The 25,815-nt window shown below is 33.9% G+C and overlaps 1 protein-coding gene and 1 pseudogene across 1 annotated transcript; one reads left to right on the forward strand and one right to left on the reverse strand.

Moving 5' to 3' along the window:
* Positions 1 to 10,301: 10,301 nt before the first annotated feature.
* On the reverse strand, positions 10,302 to 17,340 carry LOC120082393 (senescence associated gene 20 pseudogene; annotated as a pseudogene).
* Positions 17,341 to 18,425: 1,085 nt separating this feature from the next.
* LOC120083892 (mitochondrial 28S ribosomal protein S29-like protein) lies at positions 18,426 to 23,977 on the forward strand. The gene is made up of 7 exons (XM_039039801.2): positions 18,426 to 18,873; positions 18,948 to 19,108; positions 19,296 to 19,507; positions 19,966 to 20,220; positions 20,337 to 20,423; positions 22,211 to 22,383; positions 23,577 to 23,977. The coding sequence occupies exons 1-7, from the start codon at positions 18,506 to 18,508 to the stop codon at positions 23,686 to 23,688; spliced, it is 1,368 nt and encodes a 455-aa protein (XP_038895729.1). The 5' UTR covers positions 18,426 to 18,505; the 3' UTR covers positions 23,689 to 23,977.
* The last annotated feature ends 1,838 nt before the right edge of the window (positions 23,978 to 25,815 follow it).

The raw sequence follows: 25,815 nt of genomic DNA on the forward strand, positions 1-25,815 counted from the left end.
GTTGTTCGTGAAGAAAAAAGATGGCTCGTTACGTTTATGCATAAACTACAGGGAGTTGAATAAGGTGACCATCAAGAACAAGTACCCACTTCCTAGGATTGATGAGCCGTTTGACCAGCTATAGGGTGCTACTGTATTTTCTAAGATTGACCTATGGTCAGGTTACCATCAGCTGAGGATCAGGGACAGTGATATCCCAAAGACCGCATTCCAATCCAGATACGGGCATTACGAATTCATTGTAATGTCTTTTGATTTGACCAATGCTCCAGCGATATTCATGGATTTGATGAACATGGTGTCCAGGGATTTCCTGGACGCCTTTGTAATTGTTTTCATTGATGACATCTTAGTCTATTCCAAGACAGAGGCGGAACACGAGGAACATCTTCGGAAAGTCCTAGGAACACTAAGGGAAAACAAACTATATGCAAAGTTTTCTAAGTGCGAGTTCTGGCTACGAAAGGTGTCCTTTCATGGGCATGTGGTGTCGAAGGACGAGGTTTCAGTGGATCCAGCTAAGATTGAGGCTGTTACAAATTGGCCCCACTCTACAACAGTCAACGAGTGCATAGTTTCTTGAGGTTGGCTGGGTACTATTGTAAGTTTGTAGATAATTTCTCTAGTATGGCCATACCGTTGACTCAGCTAACCAGGAAGGGAGCTTTGTTTGTTTGGAGCAAAGCATGTGAGGATAGTTTTCAGGACCCCAAGCAAAGGTTGGTTTCATTACCGGTTCTCACGGGACCAGATGGCTCAGGGAATTTCGTGATCTACAGTGATGCTTCTAAGAAGGGTTTAGGTTGTGTGCTTATGCAACATGGAAGAGTGGTCCCCTATGCCTCCCATCAGTTAAAAAACCATGAGCGAAACTATTCTACTCACGACTTGGAACTGACGGCGGTGATGTTTGCCCTGAAGATCTAGAGGCACTACTTGTATGGGGAAAGGATCCAGGTTCATTGACCACAAGAGTCTGAAATACTTCTTCACCCAGAAAGAGTTAAATATGAAGCAGCACAGTTAACTCGAGTTAGTAAAGGATTACAACTGCGAGATCCTCTACCACCCAGGTAAGGCGAATGTGGTGGTTGATGCCCTCAGTCGGAAGACCACTCATTCGGCCACCTTAAACACTAAGCAGGTTCAGTTATGTAAGGATCTGGAGTGAGCAAAGATTGCAGTGGCAGTGGGGGACGCCACTTCGCAACTAGCTCAGTTGACAGTACAACCAACCTTAAGGCAGAGGATTATTGTTGCACAGCAGGGTGATCCAGACCTGGTTCAGAAATGTCATCAGTTAGGGTTAGGCTAAGCCAGTGAATTTTTTATTTCGGTAGACTAGGGCCTCTTGTATCAGGGACGGTTATGCGTACCTGCAGATGATGGCATGAAGGGAGAATTGTTGACAGAAGCTCACAACTCCCCATTCTCTATGCATCCAGGCAGTACTAAAATGTATCAAGATTTGAAGTGGTATTACTGGTGGCCCAATATGAAAAGGGAGATAACTGACTATGTTAGCAGATGTTTAGTCTGTCAACAGGTGAATACCCCAAGGCAGAAGATAATAGGCTTGCTACAACCATTGGATGTGCCAGAATGGAAGTGGGAGAGCGTGTCCATGGATTTCATTACGGGTTTGCCCAGGACAGCGATTGGCTTCTCAGTGATTTGGGTTGTGATAAACAGACTCACCAAGGTGGCGCATTTTATTCCAGGGAAGCCCACGTACACGTGAGTAAGTGGGCTCAGCTATATATGAAGGAGATAGTAAAATTGCATGGTGTGTCAGTGTCAATTGTGTCCGACAGGGACCCTCATTTCACCTCCAGTCTTTGGAAGAGCCTCCAGGTAGCCTTAAAGACGCGGTTAAACTTCAGTACAACCTTCTACCCCCAAACGGATGGGCAAACAGAATGTTTGAATCAGACGTTAGAGGACATGTTGCGCGCTTATGCGTTGAAGTTCTCAGGGAGTTAGGACTCCCATTTGCATTTGGCAGAGTTTTTTTATAATAATAGCTATCAAGCCATCATTAGCATGTCGTCATTTGAAGTTCTTTATGGTAATGGTTGCAGGTCTTCTGTTTTCTGGGGTGAGATTGGGGAGAAGAAACTGATGGGAACTGAGTTAGTGGAGTTGACGAATGAAGCCATACAAAAGATCAGGGCTCGAATGCTAGCAGCGTAGAGTAGATAGAAAAGTTACGCTGATGTTAGGCGTAAAGATCTTGAGTTCGAAGCTAGTGCCAAAGTGTTTCTGAAGGTGGAATCAATGAAGGGTGTCCTGAGATTCGGGAAGAAGGGTAAGTTGAGTCCGCGTTTTGTAGGGCCATTTGAAATCTTAGAGCGAGTCGGCCCTATGGCTTACTGTCTGGCTTTATCACCATCTCTCTCCACAGTCCATTATGTTTTTCATGTCTCCATGTTGAGGAAGTATTTAAAGGACCCATCTCATGTGGTGGACTTTGAGCCCTTGCAGCTGAATGAAAACTTAAGTTACGAAGAGAAGCCTACGCAAATTATGGCCAAGGAGGTGAAAGTTTTGCGCAACAGAGAGGTGCCACTAGTGAAGGTGCTATGGCAGAACCATCAGTTTGAGGAAGCAACTTAGGAGCGAGAGGACGAGATGAGAACACTGCATTCAGAGCTCTACCAGGACTAGAACTTTCGAGGACGAAAGTTTCTTAAGGAGGGAAGGTTGTAACGTCCCGAAATCTAGGTAAAATTTAAATTAATTCATGCAATTAATCATTTCTTTTATTTAAAGGCCAAAGTTTAGGATTTTAAATTTTTTTATTAGTGGTTTTAGTTTTTTAGGAAAAGAAGTTGGGGGTTATTATATTTATCTATTTATTTTATTTATATATATTTACATTTTTTTGTTTTACTTTTTCCTAAAAAGAAGTAGGGTTAAGGGTTTGGTTATTTTTAAATAGGAAGACATCAGGAAGCATGCAATAGAGAAAAAAGAAAGAAATCTTCTTCTTCTTCTCCTTCTTCCACCGACAGCGACTTCTCCAAGCTCTCTGCCGTTTTTTTCTTCTTCCAGCCACGAAGAGCCCGCCGCTAACCGTTTGCCATCGACCCGAGTTTGCATTCATCCAGCTCCGCCAACGCCACATCGTCATCCCCTTTCCGCTTCCATTCGAGCCACTGTGAAGCTCGACCACCAGCGACTCGCAGCTGCATCTCCCTATCGTTTGACGTACGTCGCGCGTTAGATCTCACCCCCCACCTCAATTCCGTGCGTTCCACCGCAAACCTCGGTCGCGCGCCTAACCACCCATCTGGGCAAGGTAGCGTTGCTCGACTCCACCTCCGCTTACTGCGTCTTGCCGAGTTCGCCAGTCGCTGGCCTAACCCAAGCATCATTCACCAGTTCTAACGCGGACAGTTCCGATTGTCACCGGATTGTGGTTGGTTCCGTCTGATTCTTCTATTTGGGGGTAAGTTTCGGGGTCTTTTGGTAGGCTCCTCGTCATGGGTTATTTTTTTAGGCCAAAGCTATTCTTACCTATGGAATTTTGTGGTTGGATTTAGGAACGGTGGTGGTGAAGGAAGTTTCCAAGCAGAGTGAAAGTTCGTTTTGGGGCAGTTCGGTATCCTTAAGTAAGTGGATACAGTGTCAATGCTTTTGTAGGTGGGTTATGCTATTGTGTTTTGTGTCAAACTATTGTTATAATTGTGTGGCCAGGTTGGACGATTCTTTTGGAGTGTTGGGAGATCGTTCGAGTGTGTGAGTTTTGTTGCTTTCGTGCTTGTATTGAATTTGCTCGTTGGGTCAAACTTAAGTAAGGGACTTACTAACGGCTTCCCTCGAACTTAAGCATGCATACCACTCGTTCTGTTTGGAATGAAATATCTTGAGATGTCTGTATATGGATGGATGAATTGTGAATGGCTATGTAGTCTTCGCATGCTTTATGATGTTGGATGAATGCTTATGTCTGTATTATGTCTGTATGAGATAATAGTATATGAGATTACAGTGACTGTTAGTATTACCATTGGGCTATGCACACCGCATGTCGTGAGTCTTCGGGCCCACAACCTATGCTTATGTATGGTGTCCTTTTTGGACCACTACTTATGTTTATGTTTGTGACCTCTGGGGTCACTACTTATGAAAACGTGTCTTCAAGTTCGCCCCTTATGCCTATGCCTACGATGCTCTTGTACACTTCTGTCCCAATGGAAAGACTAATAGATCACTGAGTGGGCCCAGTAGTAAGTCGCTTACTGAGTATACTTTTATACCCATCCTTTTCTTTTCATGTTTTTCAGGTAAGGGTAAAGATAGACCGGCGCATGACAAGAGAGATCCGTGACCTGGCCATTTGGACGAATTACTGCTTTCGCCCTTAGGTTTCATGTACTAGAGTCCAGTTTAGAAGTCAGACATTTTAAAAATCTTATGAAAAATTCCTTGATTTTATTTATTGATTTATTTAATTCTTGTTTATTTTAAATTTGGGTTAGGAGTACCCGAACAGTATTTTTCAGATTTTCTCTTCTTTGCATATTTGAGCATTACTTAATTAAATAAAAATCCCATCTCTTTTATTTCATTATTCTTTGAGAAAATGTATTGCTAAGCCTATGTATGCATAAAGTATCGTCTTAGAAACACACTAGAAATTTGGGTCGTTACATGGTTGACCGGTCGCATGGAGACTCGTGGACCATGTCCACGATTACCATAATCTAGAGGAAACTATTTGTCCCATAATAAAAAAAAAATGTTATTATTTGGAAGGTAGACATACCTCGGCTAACTTGGTTGACCGATCTCAATAGTGAAGGAACTAAAATGAAGAAACCAAAAGGAAGGAGAAAGGAAGGACACGCGAACTAAAAGGATTTACGATTGAAGAAGGCTAATCTTCTTCCTAATTTTTAAAAAGTTATATACTGACTAATATTATAAACAAAATCGATGTGATTAAATGGTTTAACCATATTTAATGGCATTTCAATAAATAAGATTTGATCCAATAATATGTTATTATATATATATATATATATACACGATTTTTTAGCAACTGCAATATTTGAAAAAGATTTTTTGCAACAATTCTTTCAAATATTCCTCATCATTTTTATTGATTGTTATGGATCAATTTTTTTCTACACGTTGTTACATTTTTTTAATTTTATGATGCAGAATGTTAAACCAACATTTGTAATAAATAGGATACACGGATTGGATTGGCAACTTAAATGGCCTAACATAAGGTCTCCAACCTAATTCAATCTTAATCTAACAAAAATCGAAAAAGTTTAACACAATTCAAGGATAAAACTAATCTATCCCACCCTTATATTTTTGTTTGGGTAGTCTGAATTGTTCGAGTTATTTAAACAACTCTAATAATAAGCTAATGATATAATCATTGAATGATGCCGAATATATTTCTTGCAATATGATTTATAAAGTTTAAATAGTAAAAACATTCAAAATAAAAGAATATTCCAATAAGATATCTGAAAGTGTAAAGAAATACAAAATAAACAAAATATAATTAGTATCTAATTGTTGATATAGTAGCAATTACACACTAAGATATCTAAAGATTACGAATGTTGCTTAGTTGTCTTAAAAAATTTGATGCATCTCGTTGTTGTATTATCTTCATGTTTTCATAATTTTCCTCATTTTTCTTGCCAAGAGAAATTTATGGTTGGATGGATAATTGTGGCCCCATATCTGATGCAAAAGCAACTCTTTACCAAACAAATGGGCAGCCAGAAAGGTCACCATAATTCATTCTTCGTCCAACATGGAACTTATGTTTTTACCCATTTTTGTTAGGAAAAAAAGATAGATACTACACGAAGTCGATTAATAGGTCTACGTGTGACAAAGCAAATAGAGAATATTATGAGAATATATCATACCTCTACTTGGGTATAAAAAAATTCATACATGCCTACCACTCAATAAAACCTTTAAAATTAACTACTATTTAATTGAAATTAGTCAAAAGAAGCCAACCTGCCTTTTCAAGTACTTTCTATATTCGAGAAGCATCCAATTGAATCCCAACTAGGAAAATAAGGGAGTAAATGGATAGTACATATGACTAATACCTTTTAAATTTATTTATACATAAATAGATATCAATACCACTTAATTAAAAGGAGATAAAAGAATAAGCAAGTCATTATAAACAACATTAATAATTTTATTCACGATTAAGATGTTGAGTATAAAAGTTTTATACCTCAATGATGGTTCCCTTGATTATGATATTGGAAGTATACATATGACCATTTAGATCTTTCTTCACCCCATTAATCTCAAGATTGAAGTATAGATAAGGATGTTACATGTATTGCTTTTGTAAATAAGGGATGAACTGCTCATATTTAGAAGGCTTTCCTTGTAAGACTTGTCCCAATAAATGTGGTTAATTTGGTCGCAATTATCGTGCATTGTAAAGTAGAACAACAAAAAAAATTCTCCGACGATAAGTACAAATAGACGCTAAGTGTATCATCAATAAATTAATATATCATATAAAAATATCTACTTTTCCTTTTACTCGTTCTTATCACTTTAAACCTTTTATCTTCAGTAATAAGTTTGACCTAAAAAATGAAACAAGAACAATCATCAATCTACAGGAATATAAATAATGGAAGTACCACAAAACATCCCATCAAAAGGATAGGTTGGTAGAAATGTCGACACCGAGGAAGGTAGACGAGGAATATCGGCATCAGTTACAAAAGTTATTATGAGACATGAACCAAAAAATTGAGTAAGACGACATGTCCCTAAATAGGATTGGATACTATTTTTATTGATGTTGTGGGATTTTAGATAGATTCTTTTGAATATTATTTTTTATTTTATAATATATATGAGTTACACTTTTAGTCATTTGTTATATTAGGAATAACAATGGAACATAATTTTAAGATGTCATGATGAAGTATTGAGGAAAAAAATGGTGGTCCACTAGGGACATATATTTTCCTTTTTAATAAGGTAGCTTTGGTACTTTATTAGTAAAGATAAATAAAGAAAGGATGTTATAGTTTTTTCTACAATATATCTATATTATATTTAATAAATAAATGAATCATCTTTATTATTTTAGTCTATAATAATTAAATATAAACGACCAAAAGTAGATAGGAAGCTTCCTGCGGGTTGCACTTGAGCTTTTTCTTTTATAAAAGCAAATAAATACACTATAAATCAATATACTTTAAATTTTTAAAACTTTTGTCCCTAAGTAAAATCTTTGCCATAAATGAGGGAGAAGGTTTTTTAACCTGCCACTCTTAATGGAAATGTTAGTCAATATTTTAAATCTAGTGACAATTAGGAGTGTGTAGTTGATGCGTTTTTATAGATGCGAGGGAATGATTTTGTGCTTAGTCTTTTTAATCGTGGAAACGTATTGTTTTGTCTAATCAAATCCAAGTATAAGATTAGAGTTTTGGTGAGTCCATGGTCGAATTCAAGGATTTCTTTCTAAAGAGACGATGAAATGCTTGTTTTTTTTTTTTTTTTTTTAATCTTAATGCAACTTTGTATCAATAATGTGAATGATTGGTTCTATTCTACCACTATTACTAAAATGCGTGAAAAGGGATGCGATGAATACTACCGTTCAAGTGAAGCAAGATGTAGAGAGAAATGTAAGATTCCAATAAATGAAATAAAGTTGAGAAAAATATCTAACTAACTCTTCCTAAGCAATGCATATACCGTGCGTTCAAGCAACTTACTCATAATCACAAATTACACTTCTCAGTGCGTTCAGCCACAATATCATATTTTTAGGACGCATGTAATGGGTATTTAATGCAAAAGATGTATCTTTATGTCTAAAGGTATTTTTCTCCTTGTTTAATGAGATCGAAAATTCCTTGCTTTTTCAAACAATGGTTAGTTCTATTTAGAGCAATATGTCGATTTGATCGAAATAGTTTATGAAGCATGCATTAAACAAGTTGATTGTCGGTATATGATTTACTTAGTACATGTTAGTTTCATTTTACTCAACCCATTATGAAATTAATTGCTCATACTTGGTAAAAAGAAGATGGATAAACAAGAAAATGTGATGTTATTCATATTGGCTATTTATAGGCGTCGATGAAGAGTTTTCGCGTCTCTCACTAATGATTGTGCTAACACTAGGCATTAGTTTTCATACTTTATCACGCCGTTTTCCTCGCGCCAGTAGTTCATTGGCTCTGTCATACCAACTTTGATTTGACCTCCACCGCCCATGCTTCAATTGTATTTAATGTCCTATCTTCTCTTATCGCAGTGAACTTATGCGATTTCATTTTGGGCATTAGGATTTTCCATGCGCTCTAGTGGTCAACAGTTGCTTCATTGCTTTTAAGTAGATTTTTGCATTCAAGAAGCTCAAATTTTATAATTTTACAAGGATTATGAATTTTTGCATGCTAGTGATCGCATAATGTAATTAATTGCATGATTTCCTTATTAAGCTAATGCATTTTCTATGATTTTTCCTAATTGTTTTAGATAAAAGAAGTAAAATAACTTGTATTTCTGCAAGTTATTAGTACTATTCGATCAAAATCGATTTTTTGGCCAAGCCACTGTCGAATCGACTTTGGTCAATTTAGTAAAGGTCAAATCGACTTCGATCGTCGAGTATTATAAATCGGTTGTTGTTCGGTCGATTTTGGTTGGTTTTATTCTTTAAAAAAACTTTTTGAAAAATGTTAATTTAGATTTTCTTTTCCAAGCCGATGATCGAGCCCCTCCTTGCGATTCGGTCGATTTTGATTGGTCGACTGGATTTTTCGACCTATCATGTTCACCTCTAGTGATAATATATACATACAAGAAAGTAATTTTTTAGCTAACTATTTAGTTTTTAATTTTAAAATTTAGTATACAGACAGTATTTTAGTATGTAAGTTTCTTGTTTTATAATCTACTTTCTAATAAAAATTTTATAATCCTGGTGTAAAAATTTATGTCAAGAGTATCTTCCCATTAAAATAAAAGTTTAAATTTCTCACTCCAATTCAGCTTTATTATTAATAAAAGTTGAGGCATTATGGGTGGTTTATATATCCTTAAACTGTTTGGGGCCAATATGAGATGATATATCCCCACATCTTATATCATCTCAGTGTTTGGAGGCCTATTATTTTATCTCACCGATTTTAATTGTTTGTGGGCCCATTTTCGGAACGTGTTTCTTATTATTTTCCTTCCGTGTATCATATATTATCTCAGTGCTTGAACATACTCGATCATTCATACTCGATCAGAACTCTCCAAACATCAAAACTTCCCACATCTTATATCATCTCAGCACCCCAAACAACCCCTAACTTGTATCACATAATTTCTAGACTTCATATTTTGTTTCTCACCCATTATTGCTTTTAAAACGCTACAAATGGATTGTACAACTAAAGTATAAGCCACAAAAAATAAAATTAAGTTATAAAGGAGCTGAGGAGCTCACTAGTTAGTAGAGATGACTTGTTCCTCTCGAGCATTCTAAGTTTCGTTGAGTTATAAGAATCATGTTACGTGCATCCTAACTAAATAACCTAATTTTATAATACTTGGATATTGCCATAATGTAAATAAATTAATGTCAATAACCTATAACCACCAAAGGATTTGACTCATTTATCTTATTAATTTAGGTTTTAATGAGTGAATTTCAATAAGAAAATAAGTTAGATAGTAGTAGTACTAAGTTATTTCCTCAACTCTTAAGATTGTATATAATAAAATTCTTAAACTTATTTAGTCGAGAGATTTCAAAAATAGAAAAATAAGAAAAATTATTTACATAAAATAACAAAATTTTAATCTTCTTTGATAAAGGTTAATAGAAGTCCATTGGTGTTTTTTTACTATTTCTGTAGATAGTTTGACATTTTTCTATCTGTAAAAATTTTCCTATTTATTTACTTTTTATATGTATAATAAAAAATACTTAATTAGATCTCGAACTATATCTATATTTGTACATCCCATCAAATTGTTTAATTATAATTTAACACATGATAAATTCTTCTTAATTACTTTTTAAAATATTTTAATCCATTATTTATGTGTATGATAGATACACAAAAATGAGAATAATATCTAATACACCCAAATATTGCAGTATATATAATAGGTCCTGAAAGTTTAAAAAATCTTTAAACTTTTAATTCGGTATCAAACGAGCATATATAATGATCTTCAATCATATCTTTTTCAATATAAGAGGATGACATTTCAATTTTAAGCATATGAAATCAGAAAATTTTGGAAAAAGAAAAACAGAGTTAATACAACAAAGATGATCAAATATCTATTAATATACACATAATTTTTCTTTTTTCAAAAACAGAGAGGATTTAGTGGATTTTTTTTTTCTTTTTTTAAATTACAAATCAAAGGTGGGCAGTACAGAAGCAGGACTAATTGTTCACAAAAAAACGCACAGCACACACACATATTATATATATATATATGTATGTATTAATTAATTATTTTAAAGGGCCAAAACAAGAGCAGGCACCACCGATTTTCCCCACACCTTGCTCTGCCACACACTCTGGCAGTTAGGCGGCGGCGATGTGGACGGCGAGTCCCCGTCCCCGTCGACGGCGGAGGCGAAGCGCTTGACAGTAACAGAGGTGTTGAGATATTCCTTCACGTGGGTGATGACCCCATCAGTAACGGTCCATGCGTGGACCCATGAAACGGCGCGTTTTGTGTTGTAGCCTTCCGCCAGCACCACGGTGGCCCCAAATGGCACGACGGAGATTGGTGCGAACACGAAGGAAGAGGAGGCGCCGGTGAGGAGGCGCATCAAGTATTGGTGCGACGGAGGACCATGGAACCACCACTCCAGGTCCGGCGCCAGAAGGCGGTGCACCGTCTCCACGTCCTTGGAACCTAACGCCTCGTAAAGAGCCTTCACTCTCCCAACGCTCTCCCTCTGCTCCGACGACCACTCTGAGTTTGCCAGTTTCGTAATTCCGACGAACGGCTGCCGGAGGGGCGGTTAGTTCTATAATTTCCGCTGGGAAATAATATTGATGGAGTTAAGAATGTGTTGAGGTTTTGTAGGTCTATGGGTGATCCTTTATATATACCGTTGGAGTGCATATCTATTTCGTGTCCAAGAATTTCGGATATTTATTAAACAACAATACTTTATGCATCCCAACATCCCACTCTCGTGCATATATATATATAAACAAATTAATTTTTTTTTTTTAAAAGAAAATTTACATCGTATGCACCCATCTTTATGCATCAGAGCTAGATAATTTTTCATACTACATCATCTTATTATGTGTCACGTTAACACTCCATATTGCATCATCTTATTATGTGTCACGTTAACGCACTTTTAAAAATAGGGTGGGACCTATTGACATTAATATAGGATCCATAAATATTTATGAAGGTAAATTTATAGTGTAAACAATGAGAGTATGGTATTCTCAAAGGAAAAGTCTCATACATCCTTCCCTCATCATTCACACCAAAAAATAATTAAAATATTTCAAAAAAGAAATTAAAAAATTTGCTACATGACAAATTATTATTGGACAACTTGATAAGATGATGCATAAAGAGAGAAGTTGCTCATGATGTACTAAGTATTTTTCCATTATAATTAGACAATTTGGTAGAAATTTTAACTTTTAAATATTTTATTTTGTAAAATAATAAATAAACTTTTAAGCCATGTTTTTTTGGTATACCATGTCATCTAAAAATTACAAATTCTAAGTTTTTAAACTGTAGATATATATTAAAAATGAATTGAGAATTTATGCTATTACATATTTTAAAATATAGAATATTGTTAAAATTTGAATCTTTTTACAGTAATACGTTTATAATTTTGAGTTTAACAACGTCCAGTATTGTTTGGGTAATTCCAAAATGCATCTATTTAGTTTATGCATTTCTTCTCATTACACAAAAGAAGAATTAAAATATTTTTTTTAAAAAAATAAAAATTTGTCACATGACAAATTATGATTGAATAATTTGGAAGGATATACAAACATAAATAATAATTGGAATCCACCCAAGTATTTTTACAATGACAATATTACTTTATATATTTCAAAAAAGGAGTATGTATACTTAACGGTAAATTATGATTGGACATTTAAGGATATTTGGGACGAGGACTATTCTAAAACTATGATAATCATCTATTGTTATCCTAAATACTATTTCAAAACACTCATTTGCTACCGTATTTACTCTTTAATACACAATTTTTATTATTTTACATTCATCATTTTTATTTTTTGTTAGGGTATTTACTATTTTTTTTCTCAAAATAAAATAGTTTACCTCTAAAATACATATTATTACAATTTAGATTAAAATAATCTATATCTTAAATATAAAATATTATTAATAGAATTATAATAACGTAGAATTATAATAATTAATTCGTTCTCCTAGGAAAGACGGGCATAAGTATTTTTCAATTTATTAAATTGGTCGGTTAAGTTGGTGTTAGAAAAAGTTATCGACCAATTGGCTGAGGCTGCCCTTTGAAAGAGATTAATGGACGGTTAGATTAGAGCCAGAGGGGCGGATCTCTCTCTACTATACTCATTTGACCTTGTTCTTTTTCTCTCTTTTTTGGGACATTAAACTATTTGAAGAAACGTTCTTAAAATAATTTTTAAAATGACGATTATATACCACGTGTAACGTATCTTTCTAAATAAATTTGTTTGCTTTGCTATGTATTTACAGTATTTCTAGTATTTCTATTAATAATGACTATTAAATAATATGAATTAATAATCTCAAATTTTTATTAAGAATACTTTCAACGCCTGAATATTTTATTTTTAGCATGACCGATCGAGTTGGTCATTTGAAATGATCGATGTAGTTTGATCATCGGATGTGGTATTTGCTAGAGTTGATAGTCAAAAGTGGTTGTCGTAGTTGATCGTCGAAGATGACTATTGGAGTTGATCATTGGAGTTCACCACTATAGGTGGTCAATTGTCAGAGGTGGTTACCAATGTTGGACGTCAAAGGTTGGTCATTGCACAGAGGTGATTGCCAGAGCTTGTCATGGGTGTTGCGTACCGAAGTTGGTCATCAAATTAGTTGCCTGAGTTGATCACGAGTAGTGTGGTTGTCAAGTGAGTTGGTCGCCAAATAGCAGGTATGGTGGAAAACTGTTGGGAAAAACTTCTCAATACTATCGCATGAATAAACAAAAAAAAAAAAAATAAAGAAATTAAAAGAAAATAATAAAATTGAGAATACAAGAACTAACAAGAAAAAACTCCAAATTGGAGAAAAAACCACGGACCAGGAAAAATTCAACGTGTGAAAAATGATTACAATCACACAATGACCTTCCATGATGTCAATTATAAGAGCACTTCCTCAAAGTTTTTTTTACTACCCACACTCTTTAATCTTACTCTCAAACGAGAGAATATAAAGTGAATTTAACTAAAGTTAGCACACTTAAGGTTAAAGTATTTCTAATTGTAACGCTATGAAATTAAAGGTATAGGTTGTTTAGAGCCCAAGACTTCCTTTAAATATTCAAATGTGGGACAACTACACTTCTAATACTTTTTCAAAACTCAATAGAATCGAGAAAGTGAATTAATGAGGATATTTTGGTAATTTCATATATTATGCGAACAATGGGAGATTAACCATTAAACACTAACCCCTCCCCCCTCTGTTTCTAACTTTTTTTATATATAATTATTTTAATCGGTTGTCAAACATTCCAAAAATTTTTAAAGATAAACACACACCCATAAGAATGTTCTCAAAACTAAGTCATGTCTTAAAAATATAAAATATAAAATTTGTTTTGGAATTTGAAATTTGACTGAAAATTCAAGTGCTTAATTAAGCAATGATAAAAATCAGGATAAAACAAACACAATTTTCAAAACCAAAAAATAAAATGGTTTTTCAAATGATACATAAATAATCCGTATGAAAACTTATAAGTTACTCCATCTTTATTCTACTAACAAAAAGAGAGAGAAAAATATTTGTGTGAAACATTTCTCTCACTTTTAAGTTCTTAAATATGACCATTTTCGTTTCTGAACCTAAAAGTAAAATGTGTGCAATATTTGTTCCTTTATTTTATATTTGTGTTAAAATGAATATAGTTGAACTAAATAGATTAAAAAAGTTTTAAAAGCAAAGAAAGTTAAATCATTTCGTTTTTTAATTTGGTTTAGTGTGGTTTGGTGGTGTGGTAAATTTTAATATTGGCGACATGCAATTATTGTGTATTAATATTATACGGTGGCAACTTTTGCAATAATACATTTTTTAAAGACATTTTCTTTTGTCATGTTTTATTTGGAATCCACTCTACATGCCACTGTTTTTGCCTGCCTTTCGGTTCATACATAATACACGTATATAGGACTAGAATCTTCCCTCTGCCTCTCCCTCAAAATCAACAAAACCAAGCATGGTATTTGCTTTTTATAAACATCCCTCAAAACTTCCCACAAAACTATTTTAAATTAATTAATAGATATTAACATCAAATATTAAAGATAAATATCTAGTAAATAAAGGTAAATTTTAAAATTTAGAAACCAAATAAAAATTAAACCCAAAATCTAAGGACAAAAACTTAACTTTGCTAGAATATAATAGTATATTAAGACTGACTGTTTATTAACTTTTAATTACACATACGTGAGAGTTGAGAATGGACGTAAATCCTATGAAAGATTAGTCTTGCGTACTAAACATAAATATACATCATTTTTTCTTTATTATTTCAATCATGTTTAATTAATAAGTTTACCATCAACGTGATTGAAAGCCTAGTGTCAATATAAACCACGTTGGTGGCAAACTTATTAATTAAACATAATTGAAATAATAAAGAAAAAAATAGTGTATATCTATGCTTAGCATACAAGACTAATCTTTCATAAGATTTACAAATGATCCAATCCATTTTCAAAATAAATAAATAAATGAGATAAAATTTAAAAAGGTGATTGCGGGTCAACTGTCAAGTACTCCATTGTTCGTACGAACAAACAAGTTTAAGGTAGTAGTTACTGGGTTTAGTTGGTTTTGGCTCTTGGCCATCTTGAAGAGGCAAATGCCAAATTTATACCATTTTACGACCCATTTTTGGCCTCCCAAAGAGGTATACAACTTACTTTCTTTGTCTGTATTGGAAATTACGTTAGCTTCCACAGTTTTCATGTATATCTTTTTTTTTTTTTTTATTATTATTATTATATTGTTTATTTTCAACTTTTAAAAACTTGTTTGGAGTTATTCTAAGTTTGACATGCACGTATATGAAATTAGATCCAACATGGGATTTGAGTCTCCCTTCCCTTCTCAAATTCATTTGGGTTCTAGAGTGTGGTTTTGAGTCTCGTCTTTAAATTTTGTTAAATGTCAATTATATTAATTTATCTAAAATTACTCGTAATAATACGTAGATCAAATAATAATGTACACAATACTATAGCAATATCTTATAAATATATTCAAGTTTATGATATAAAGAAAAATAATGTTACAAAAATTTTCACAAAAGTGTAGCACATTACTTGCATCTTATAGCCATAATAATCTCAATTGTCTATAAATCATCGTAACTAGATTGACGTGTGTTGAGAATTATGTGCTACTTCAATATGTGGACCAAAAGATGGTTATAGATAAGGCTAACAAAAATCTTTGTGGGTCAAATCTCGGGACGGAAAATCCTCGGTACGATAGGAGATGAGGGTCAAACAGGGGATTCTAACCGGGTCCCCGGTCGGGGACGGAGAGGGTATCCCTGCCTCGTTCTCGTCCCTGATTAAATATTTTATTTTTTAATATATATATATATAAGAAAAAGGGGATGGGTCCCCACGAGGACCCGTTTCTCCGGTAGGGAATCCTCGTCCCCGTCTCCATTAATTGAAGGCGGGGATGAGGGGAAATACCCCCGCGGGGACGGGGATGGGGAGTCCCCCATCCTGCCCAGGTCCCATTGCCAACCTTAGTTGTAGATTTTCTTGTGTTTTGATTTATAGTCTTTATTAACCATATGGTGCATTCGAACTTTAGTTATATTAATTATTTTTATTCATTTCACTAAATTGTCTTTTTATAAAGTTCTTTCGAACATGTTTGGTAGATAACTATAAAAACAAGAGATTAAATAGAAACAAGGTTATATTTTCATATATGTAAGTAGTAGAATTCAGAAGTCGAATTCTAATCTAAACCATTGCAAACTAGTTGTAGTTATCCATTAAATATTAATTGATAATAAATTATTGTTAATTTATTTCGGACATATGTTTTATGTTAAAAAATTATATAATTGTAGTGATATTATATAATTTATAGATAAAATTGAAATTTTGGAGTAAGTTAAAATTAAAGCTTTATGGTTTATAATTATATCTGTGGTTTGATAAAAGTCATGGTAAACGGTCCCTATAATAAGAGCTTTTTAAAAGAATTTAACCAACCATAGGAACTGAATTCTAAATTTTAAAATAATATGGACTAATTTTTAACTTTGTTCAAACCATAAGGACTAAACTTCAAATTTAAACTAATTTAATCTATAATACATTACATAATACATATTTTAATTTTAAAAAAATTGAATTAGGTTTATAACATGACATACTATATTTATAAATGTTTTATTTATTTAATATAATTATGCATTTTAAATTTAAATAATTTAAATTCTAAATATAAAAATATTATTTTTAGAATTTGCACTATTTGAGTGATAGAATATGAAAACAGTTTTTAAAACCCAAAATTTGGGTTGTCTGTCAAACATATATTTACTGAACTTAGTGAATCTGAATACGTAAAATTTTGGGATTGCAAACCAAACATATCCTTAATCGGTGTCACTCTAAATGATTGTATTATAAATTTTATTGTTGTCATTTAAAATAGCCGGAGATTTTTTAGAGTGATTCTGAAATGATCAAAATCATTTTTTTTTCCATTTCAAAGTCACTTAATATTATGAAAAATGCATTTAAACGTATAAAATGAAGTGTGTTTATAATATATTTGAAGTGATTAATTTTAAATATAAGTCATTTTTTTTTAGTATTTAACAACCACATAAAATGGATTTTGGAAAAATGAGTTTATAAAATAAGTTGATTTAGGACAAACACTTGAAACCAACTTTTAGGAAACTGAATTTTGAGTACAATGGTTAATCTCTCCCTAATTTGAGAAATTTCGACTACAATTACCTCCAGTAATCACTTCCAGTTATTGTTGCTGGCTAACCTCCGACGGCCGCCATCGTTGACCTCTGACAGCCACCATCGTCAATCTCCATCGACTATCATCATGGACACCATTTTCGGTGACCGCCACCGACTATATCTGACTAGCACTTTTGGTGACTGTAGTCGGCCAACTCTAGCCACCACCACGTGAAGTTAAGTAATTTGACATTAATAAAAATATTTTAGTATATAACCAACAAAATATAAAACAATTAAAAAAAATGACAAACACATGTGTAGTTTTAAGGAGTTTTTGTGAAAAAAAAAAAAAGTTTAAATGAAAATAAATTTTTGGAAAACAATTTTTTTTTCTTTGTCATTGACCTTAAACATTGAATTGATTTCGAGTGATGAAAGATATGTTTTAAAGTGGTTTTAGATGTAACAAAAGTGGTTTTAACCATTTCAAAGTCGCTCATAAACTTGTATCGAAACTCTTCCAATAAATTATAATGCAATATAAAATAAGAAAACATATATATATTTTTTTGAATAAATACGAAAAATTATGAATAGGAAAAAAGAACCTCACTTTACATATTGTACAAAAATCCTCACTTTTTGCTGAATCTATTATTTTCGGAGAAAAATACCTTTTCTTTCAAACTACTAATTAAATGTCATTTATCTAGTTTCACTTGAAATTGAATAATAATAATTTGGACAAATGCATTGATTATGTCCAAAATATTAGCAGATATAACATAATACAAATTAATTTGAAAATATATATTTTTTTTAATTCAATTATCAAAATTTATTAACAATAAACAGTATCGTGAGAGTTTATCAACGATAGAGTCTATCACTAATAGAAATCTACCAATAACAGAGTATGATATGATATATTATTGATAGATTTTTTTATATTTATAATTATTTAAAAATATTGTTATACACTTAATTATTAACCCTAAAAAGCTGTTGCTTGTACAATTACTAAGGCAAATCAAAGTAGGCCAACCCATTCTCTTCCTACAAGCCTATCGGTTATTGGATCATCACATTATGGGCTAAAAAGCCCAACAAGAAACACAATTTCCTTGGGCTGAGGCATTCCTCCAAATTCAATTGCAAAAGTACGATTCTACCCCCAAAACACATAAAAAAAAATAACAACATAGAAGGAGGCGAACACTTCAGAGTCCCGCAAAACCCAAAACCTCGCGTTCGTCTTCTTTCCCATCTCCGACCGGCGGAAAATGTTGCGGTCAATTCTGAAAGCAACAGCCGCAGCCTCCAAATCCCACCTATGCAATCGAAATCCTTTTCCGATCCTATCTCTTACTTCAAATTACTCAGCTAAGGTCACCAAATCCTCCATTAAGAAGGCCAAGAAGGGCAAGTCCAAGGCCGACGGCAAAGCTGGCGATGACCTCTCCGCCTCCGCTGCTGCTACCGACGACTTAGATGCTGCGCTTTCTGATGATAAATCCCGCGCCCGCCGTCTTGCTGCTGAGGAAAATGATACCTCACTCGACGTTGGCCCAAATGGCCGCCCACTCTTTACCTCCGCTTCTTCACTTTCACAACTCACTCGCAAGGATGCAGGCACTTATTTCAAATTCAAGTATGTATTTTTTCTGCATTGTTTGTGAGTGAATGTTTATTGGGATGTTTATTCATTTCTTTACGAAATGGAAGTATGGAAGGACTTAATGAGGTACTGCCGGAGGGTTTGCCTTTGGGGATGGTCAAGGAGTTTGAAGAGTCCATGCGAAGTGCTGTGCTTGTGCGGCAGAGTTTCTTGGATCTCCGCGACAATTTCAGGCGCGTGGTTGATCCTTCGTTGCTGTCACCGGCTGGTATTCCTTTTTCTTCTACCGTATTTTCTTTTGGGAGGGGGTCTTAAGCAAATGGTTCTCGTGTTATTTATTGATACCGAATAGACTGGTAATTTAGGATGGAGACTGGACTCTTGAGCGTCTGAATCTTTGGTCGAATAAATGTATTTAAGTATTTTCGTGCTGCTATTCCTATTCAAATGTCCAGGTTCAAAAATTAGAAAACAGATCGTCTTGGATGGTCCAGTTAATTGTGGAAAGAGTATTGCGCTCGCCATGCTCGTTCATTGGGCTCGTGATGAAGGTTGGCTAGTTTTGTATGTTCCTAGTGGACGTCGGTGGACTCATGGAGGGTTCTTCTTTAGAAACCCTCAAACAGGACTTTGGGACACACCCGTTCAGGCTGAAGATGTTCTGAAAGTGAGGACCTTTTCCTGCTACTTAAGAATTAGATTGAAGTATTGATGTGCTTTTTTTTAGAATCTTTTAGTGCATTTGTTATGAATATGCAGGTCCAAATTTCAATAGTTTTCTTCCCAACCTCTGAAGTCTTAGACCGCTATCTCATGTTTTATTTTTGGTCTTTTTTTAACTCTCAAACCTTGTATGTGCATCAGATTTAGGCATGTAGTTTAATGATATATTTCCTAGTTCTATCGACAAAAGTTAAATCTTACTAACCATGTTGAGAATCTTGACAAGGGAAATGATCTCTCATGATCATGGTTCTTTAGGTTTGCTTACTGGGAAATGTTTTATGCTAAGTGTTTACTATTTTGTGATAAGCTTTCTGGAGATCACGTAAGGACTGCGGATAAATATATAATGCTGGAACAGTTGACATATTTACTTTTCTTTGGGGGGCTGGTTTTGACCAGGATTTTCTGAAGTACAATGAGACCTGCTTAAGACAATTGCCATGCCAAATATCTGAACCTATACTGCTGGGAGAAGGCGTTGGCGTTGGGATGATGAAAGGTGCCGATTCCATGACGATGCCTGATGGTTCAACATTATACGACCTAATTGATACTGGAATCAAGCACACTCATGCGGCTGTTGGGGTTGTAGTTCGTTTAAGAAAAGAACTATCGCTTGTGAAAGATATTCCTGTGCTCATTGCTATTGATCAAGTGAGACACCAATCTACATCTGCCTTTTCTTTGATTTCTAAAATTAAGTTTCTTGGATGAATTAAATCTTCCAAAATTAATTTTAGTAGCAATAATGATTGTTACTTCTTGTTCAGTATAACAACTGGTTTACATTCAGTGAGTATGAAGAACCAGTGACTGTTCGTTCAACTCGACCAATACATGCTAGAGAACTTGCAATGGTTAGTTCTTTTTTGGTTTGATTTTGTTGTGTTCTATTCAATTCCGTTTATTGCAATGCATTTTATGTTCCTGGAATATCATGTTGGTTTTCTGTGTTCTTTTTATTATTATTTTTTTCTTGGTTGAACATTTTTTTTTACTTCCAGCTAATTACCTCGTGCATTCTAGCTAGCTCCTGTACTTCCATCCTTGTAGTATTTTAACTGTTTTAATCCCATTGCCTGAAAATTTTAAGTTTTGCCGTGAAAGTCATGTCCCTCACTTCTTTTATTTATTTATCTGGTTAAATGTTCGGGACTAAAAAATAGCAGATAGGACGATATAATTCAAAAAGGAAACTAAAGTTGAAAAAATTATTAAATCAATGATGTTTTTGTGAATATAAGTATTTCTTGTTCTCTTCTCTAATTTCTTGTTCTCCTTTCTGTTAGATAGGTCAGTGTGGGAGTATTTATTAGTCATGACTGTGCTATTTGTTTCAACTAAGTTTTTTTCCCCTAATCTTTCTTTCGTATTTGACTTTTTTCATCCCTTTCTTTTCTTTTTTACCATTAGATTAGTTTTGGAAACCTATAGCTCAATTAATAGGCTTTGATAACAAACCCCCCCCCCCCCCCCCCCCCCCCCCCCCACCCAACAAATAAAAAATAAAAAAAAAGAAAAAAAGAAAAGAAAAAAGGGGACAAAGAACAGGTTCAAGGTCATGGGGCTTATTAATAGAGTATTTAGAATCAGGGAGTAAAAATAGATTATCAGGAGAGAGTTGGTGACTTATTCAGTAATAGTATGTCAATGGCACAACTCGACCAGTGACTTAATGAAAAAAACGAAGTTCCCCAATAGTTCAGAAGTTTGGTTTTAAATGGTTGGCGGATGTAAACGTTAGGTTCAACTACAAGTTTGGCTCAAATTTACAAAGCTGTGTCTAATAGGTCCTTGAAGCTTGAAAAAAATTATAATAAGTTCTTAAATCTTTTATGTTACGTAGAAGGCCAAAGAAGTCTTGAATCATATTCTTTGAAGTTTTACTGTCGCTCTGTTTATTTAGAGTTTTGGTTAAGGAGTTCTTCTCCATCTGTAGTTTTGAGAGAGGGAAGGCCAAAGAAGTCTTGAATCATATTCTTTGAAGTTTTATTGTCGCTCCGTCTATTTAGAGTTTTGGTTAAGGAGTTCTTCTCCATCTGTAGTTTTGAGAGAGGGAGAGGTTCCTATGGGATATGACAAGTTGGGATTTGTGCTTTGTTGTGGAGGCTTTGGGAGGAGAGGAACAACATAACCTTTAGAGGAGTTGAGAGGGGTCCCTGTAACGTTTGGTTCCTTGTCAGGTTCTATGTTTCTCTTTGGCCGTTGTTGACAAAGTCTTTTTGTAATTATTTCCTAAGTCTTACTCTTCTTGATCGGAGTTTTCTTCTCTAAAATGGCTTTATTTTCTAGCCTTGGTATTTTTGGATGCCATTGTATTCTTCATCTTCTTTCTCCATGAAAGTTGGTCCTTTTTTATTTTTTATTTACTTTAATGTTGTGTCAAACTTTAAAAACCATCTAATTTGTCTTTGAACTCTCAGTTTAATGTCTAACATGAACCTTCAATTATGTGTCCAAATAGGTTTCTAATCTACGAGGCATTTAAAGTTCAAGGACTTGCTAAACTCAAAATTAATAGTTAAGAGACATTAAATGCTCTTTAGGAATCTGTATGATATTTTTAAAGTTTAGAGATCAAACTTAGATTTTATTTATTCATGTTTTCTCAATCAATGATAAGAATTAAAATTTTTTTTTGCAGGTGAATGCTTTTAGGTCTATGATGCATGACGACATGATGGTTGGTGCTTTCTCCCATTCAACTGCTGTAGGAAAGTTGCGTCAAGACTTGCCAGATGTTCCTCTAGGTGCACGTCTTAATTTCCCTCGCTACAGTCTTGATGAAGCGGCTTCTGTTGTCCACTACTACCTCAGGTATGGTAATATTGTTGTTATTTTGAAAGGAAACTCACTGAAATAAATTAAGAATGTAAATATAAATAAAAAAAAGGAATCTTTACAAAAGATTTGTTTGATTAAGGATTTAGAATAAGCCCCCTATTTGGCTATTAGAGGAGATTAGAGTTTTTGGAATGGAAAAGCTCTTCTCATCGACTCTAATAGAGGTGATAGTATGTTGCAAAATGAGTTATCTGTCTTATTTTAAAAGTTCTTTTTATATTTCGACGTTCTCAAATCCCATAAGATAGAAGAATGGTCTTGACTCGATGATACTAGACGAACTAGAAGACTTGTAGAGGGCCGAAACGACCTAAAAGAGGCATGTAGGTTGGTATAGACTCTAAGACTCTTATTAACGAGTTAAAGCCATCTGAAATTTTCCTGTACACTCCTAGTAAGAGAACAGTGGAGAAAACAAGTTATCATAATTCATCTCCGTGTGCGTAGTGGGTGGGAGTTTGGACATTTTTTTGGCACCATATATTTGTCTTGATTTCTAACTAGATTTTTTAATTTTGTTTTATTTTTTTAGAATCGAGCTTAACATAATGTACAAAGGCATATAAAAAATCAGCCCTATAGGGCAAGTGAACAAACCGAAATATATACAAGGGACAATAGTCGAGGAAACTACTAGGACTTCTCCTACTGTGATAAATGGTGCTTAGAGACTAGAGAGTACTTAGAGAAGGAAGAGTAGAATCTAGAATGCTTCAAGAAGAAGACAAAAAAACTACTATATTGTAAAACTATCAAGATTTCCATCATTCCCTTGGAGATTTCGTCGCAGCAGATGAGAGTTCCCTTGGCCAATAAAATAGGCAGTTACGTAATTTCCAGCTGACAAGGCAGGGACACTGCTCATTGTAAAGGTTGAGGATCCTTTTTGTAACTGTTAACTGTAAAACCTTAATGGCCGTCACTTAAACCTTAATTGGGGTGGTTGATGAAGTCTAATCGTTTATGTGAGGCTTTTCTATGAACAAGCATTCAGTTCGTTCGAGGGGATTGAAAGTAATGAACAAGATGCGTATTACTTCATGAAGATCTGTAACATGAATGTCACCTATCACGATGTAGTCTAAAATTTGAAGTTGCATAGGTATACAAATGTTGCATTGTGGGGGATTGTTTGCTTAGTTAGTTGTTGATCATTTTCTTGACAGACAAAGACTGATACGCCGTGAAGCCTTCTCGGAGGATGGCTGGAAAAAGATATACTATTTGTCGAATGGAAATGGAGCGGAAATGCGGTGGTTGGTACCATTGATGCGGTGACACCAATGACGCCGATTTCCTCTTGCCTGCTCGATTGTGGACTCGGTACCGGAGCTCAGTTCTCATGCAGATTCCTTCCCTCAGAATTGGATTTCCCTTACCCTCTCACTCAAGATTCTACATATCATAGGTTTGCTGCCCTCAAATATGGAGTCCACTGTTTGTATTTGTAGTTTTAGGGCCACTTCGGAGAATTAACCTTTTGTAAGGCATTATTTTTATACTCTATTTGGTTACACTTGTGCTCTTTCTTGTTTTTTAATAATATATTTTTATATACATTCTTCAATAAGCTGTCATCTTTAAAGGAACAACTTAAGATACTTGCCCATTTGGCCATTCATTTTGCAATTTATATTCATATTCTTCGGCACTTTCCTTTTTTGTTTTGTTTTCTTTTGTTTTTTAATTATTGGTTTAAATACCATTTTATCCTTTAAAGTTCTAATTTTATTCTATTTTGGGTGTGTATCTTTGACCAAAATGTTAAGGTTTAAAATTTTCACTCACATGTGGTTGAAGTTGAACTAAAAGCAAAAAAATCATATTGCCCAAAGGGGCTTCTACCTAAAAGACCTTAAAAATAAGTCCATATTATGTTAATGTCTTGAATATTTTATTTTATATATATATATTTTATAAAAAAAAATTATTGGTTTCCCTATTTTCACTAATATCAGTAGCGATTTACAATTTAGTCCTCACCTACGTTATATACATGTTATTTTCTCTCCCTTATGCATATTATCTCTCATGCATATATTCTCTCCCTCTTCAATGCCATTTCTTCCTCCTCCCTCCCTCTCTTTTTTCCTTCTGACAATGTGAGTTACAAGCGGGAGACAAATGGCGTGGGGTGAGCACGGGACGGCAAGAACGGTGATGAAGAACTTGGAGCGGTCGAACGACAATGATGGATTCACGCAAATGAACGGCGGCGGCAGACTCAGAGTAAATGAGCGGCAACAGCGGACTGAACAATAGACCCGATTCAACTTTTAGTTTTAATTTTTTCCTATTTTTATATTTACTGTGATATATTTGTACCCTTTTTAGCTTCTATAGGAAATTTGATATATATTGTAATATATGTATTCGTTTATTTGATATAAAAGAAAGTGTTCTTTTTATATTTAAACTTCATATTTTATGATATAAATACTGCGATGTAAATGAAATTTATGAAAATTTATATACTGTGATATATTTTATATATTGGTTTATACTGTGATTTATGTCAAACATTGAGTCCGTCTCTAATTTGTAAATTGTAGTATATTTCATATATTTGTAGAACATTTTCAAATATCTAACAAAATGTTCTAAAATATATTTAAAATAACCATGAATCCGTAAAAAAATATTCTAAGGTATATTTAAAATAATTATTAATTTGTAAAAAAAGTCAATAAGTTGATACGTGAAAACCAACGTAAATAGAAAATAAATTTTCATTAAATGCATTTTTTTTTTCAAATTGGAAAATGGAAAAAAAATATAATAAATATAATTTATCTCTCCAATTGAGAAATGATAAAAATTATATTAACTACATTTTCTCTCTCTATAATAAATGTATTTTTTTCTCCTCATCATTAAAGTAGCTTCGAAAATAAGAATAAATGAAAAAGGGTATAATTATCCAAAATTAACCCAAAAAACCATATTTGAAAAAAACAAATTTAAATTTTAAAATATTTATGAAATATAAGGTTTTCTGTAGGTTTTCTATGTAGAAACCCATTGTCCAAAAGATTCATTTTAAAGGTCCAAAATGTCAAATGACCCAAATTTTGAAAAAAAAAGTCAACTTACCCTTTGATGATGTCATGATCATGTGAAATTACAACAATGCCCTTGCTTTCTTGTTTTCTTCTCCATGTTTTTCCCCTTTTTTTCTTTTTCCTCTTCCTTTCTCTCGACTTCTTTATCGACTTCTTCCGCTGCATCTTCTTCTTCGTTGTGTCTTCTTCTTCTCAGACACGGTGAGTTCACATGAACAGCTCCGAGGAGAGTGATTATTGATGTTAGGTGCTTGACAAGACTGTGTGAAGAAAGGAAAAGCGAAATCAGTGGGGAAAGGAAGAGCGAGACCAACAAGAGTGAGACCGATGAGAAGGAAAAGAA

The sequence above is a fragment of the Benincasa hispida genome, chromosome 8 (genome assembly GCF_027475165.1).
Source record: "Benincasa hispida cultivar pf3 chromosome 8, pf3_genome.v1.1, whole genome shotgun sequence".
Classification (NCBI taxonomy): domain Eukaryota; kingdom Viridiplantae; phylum Streptophyta; class Magnoliopsida; order Cucurbitales; family Cucurbitaceae; genus Benincasa; species Benincasa hispida.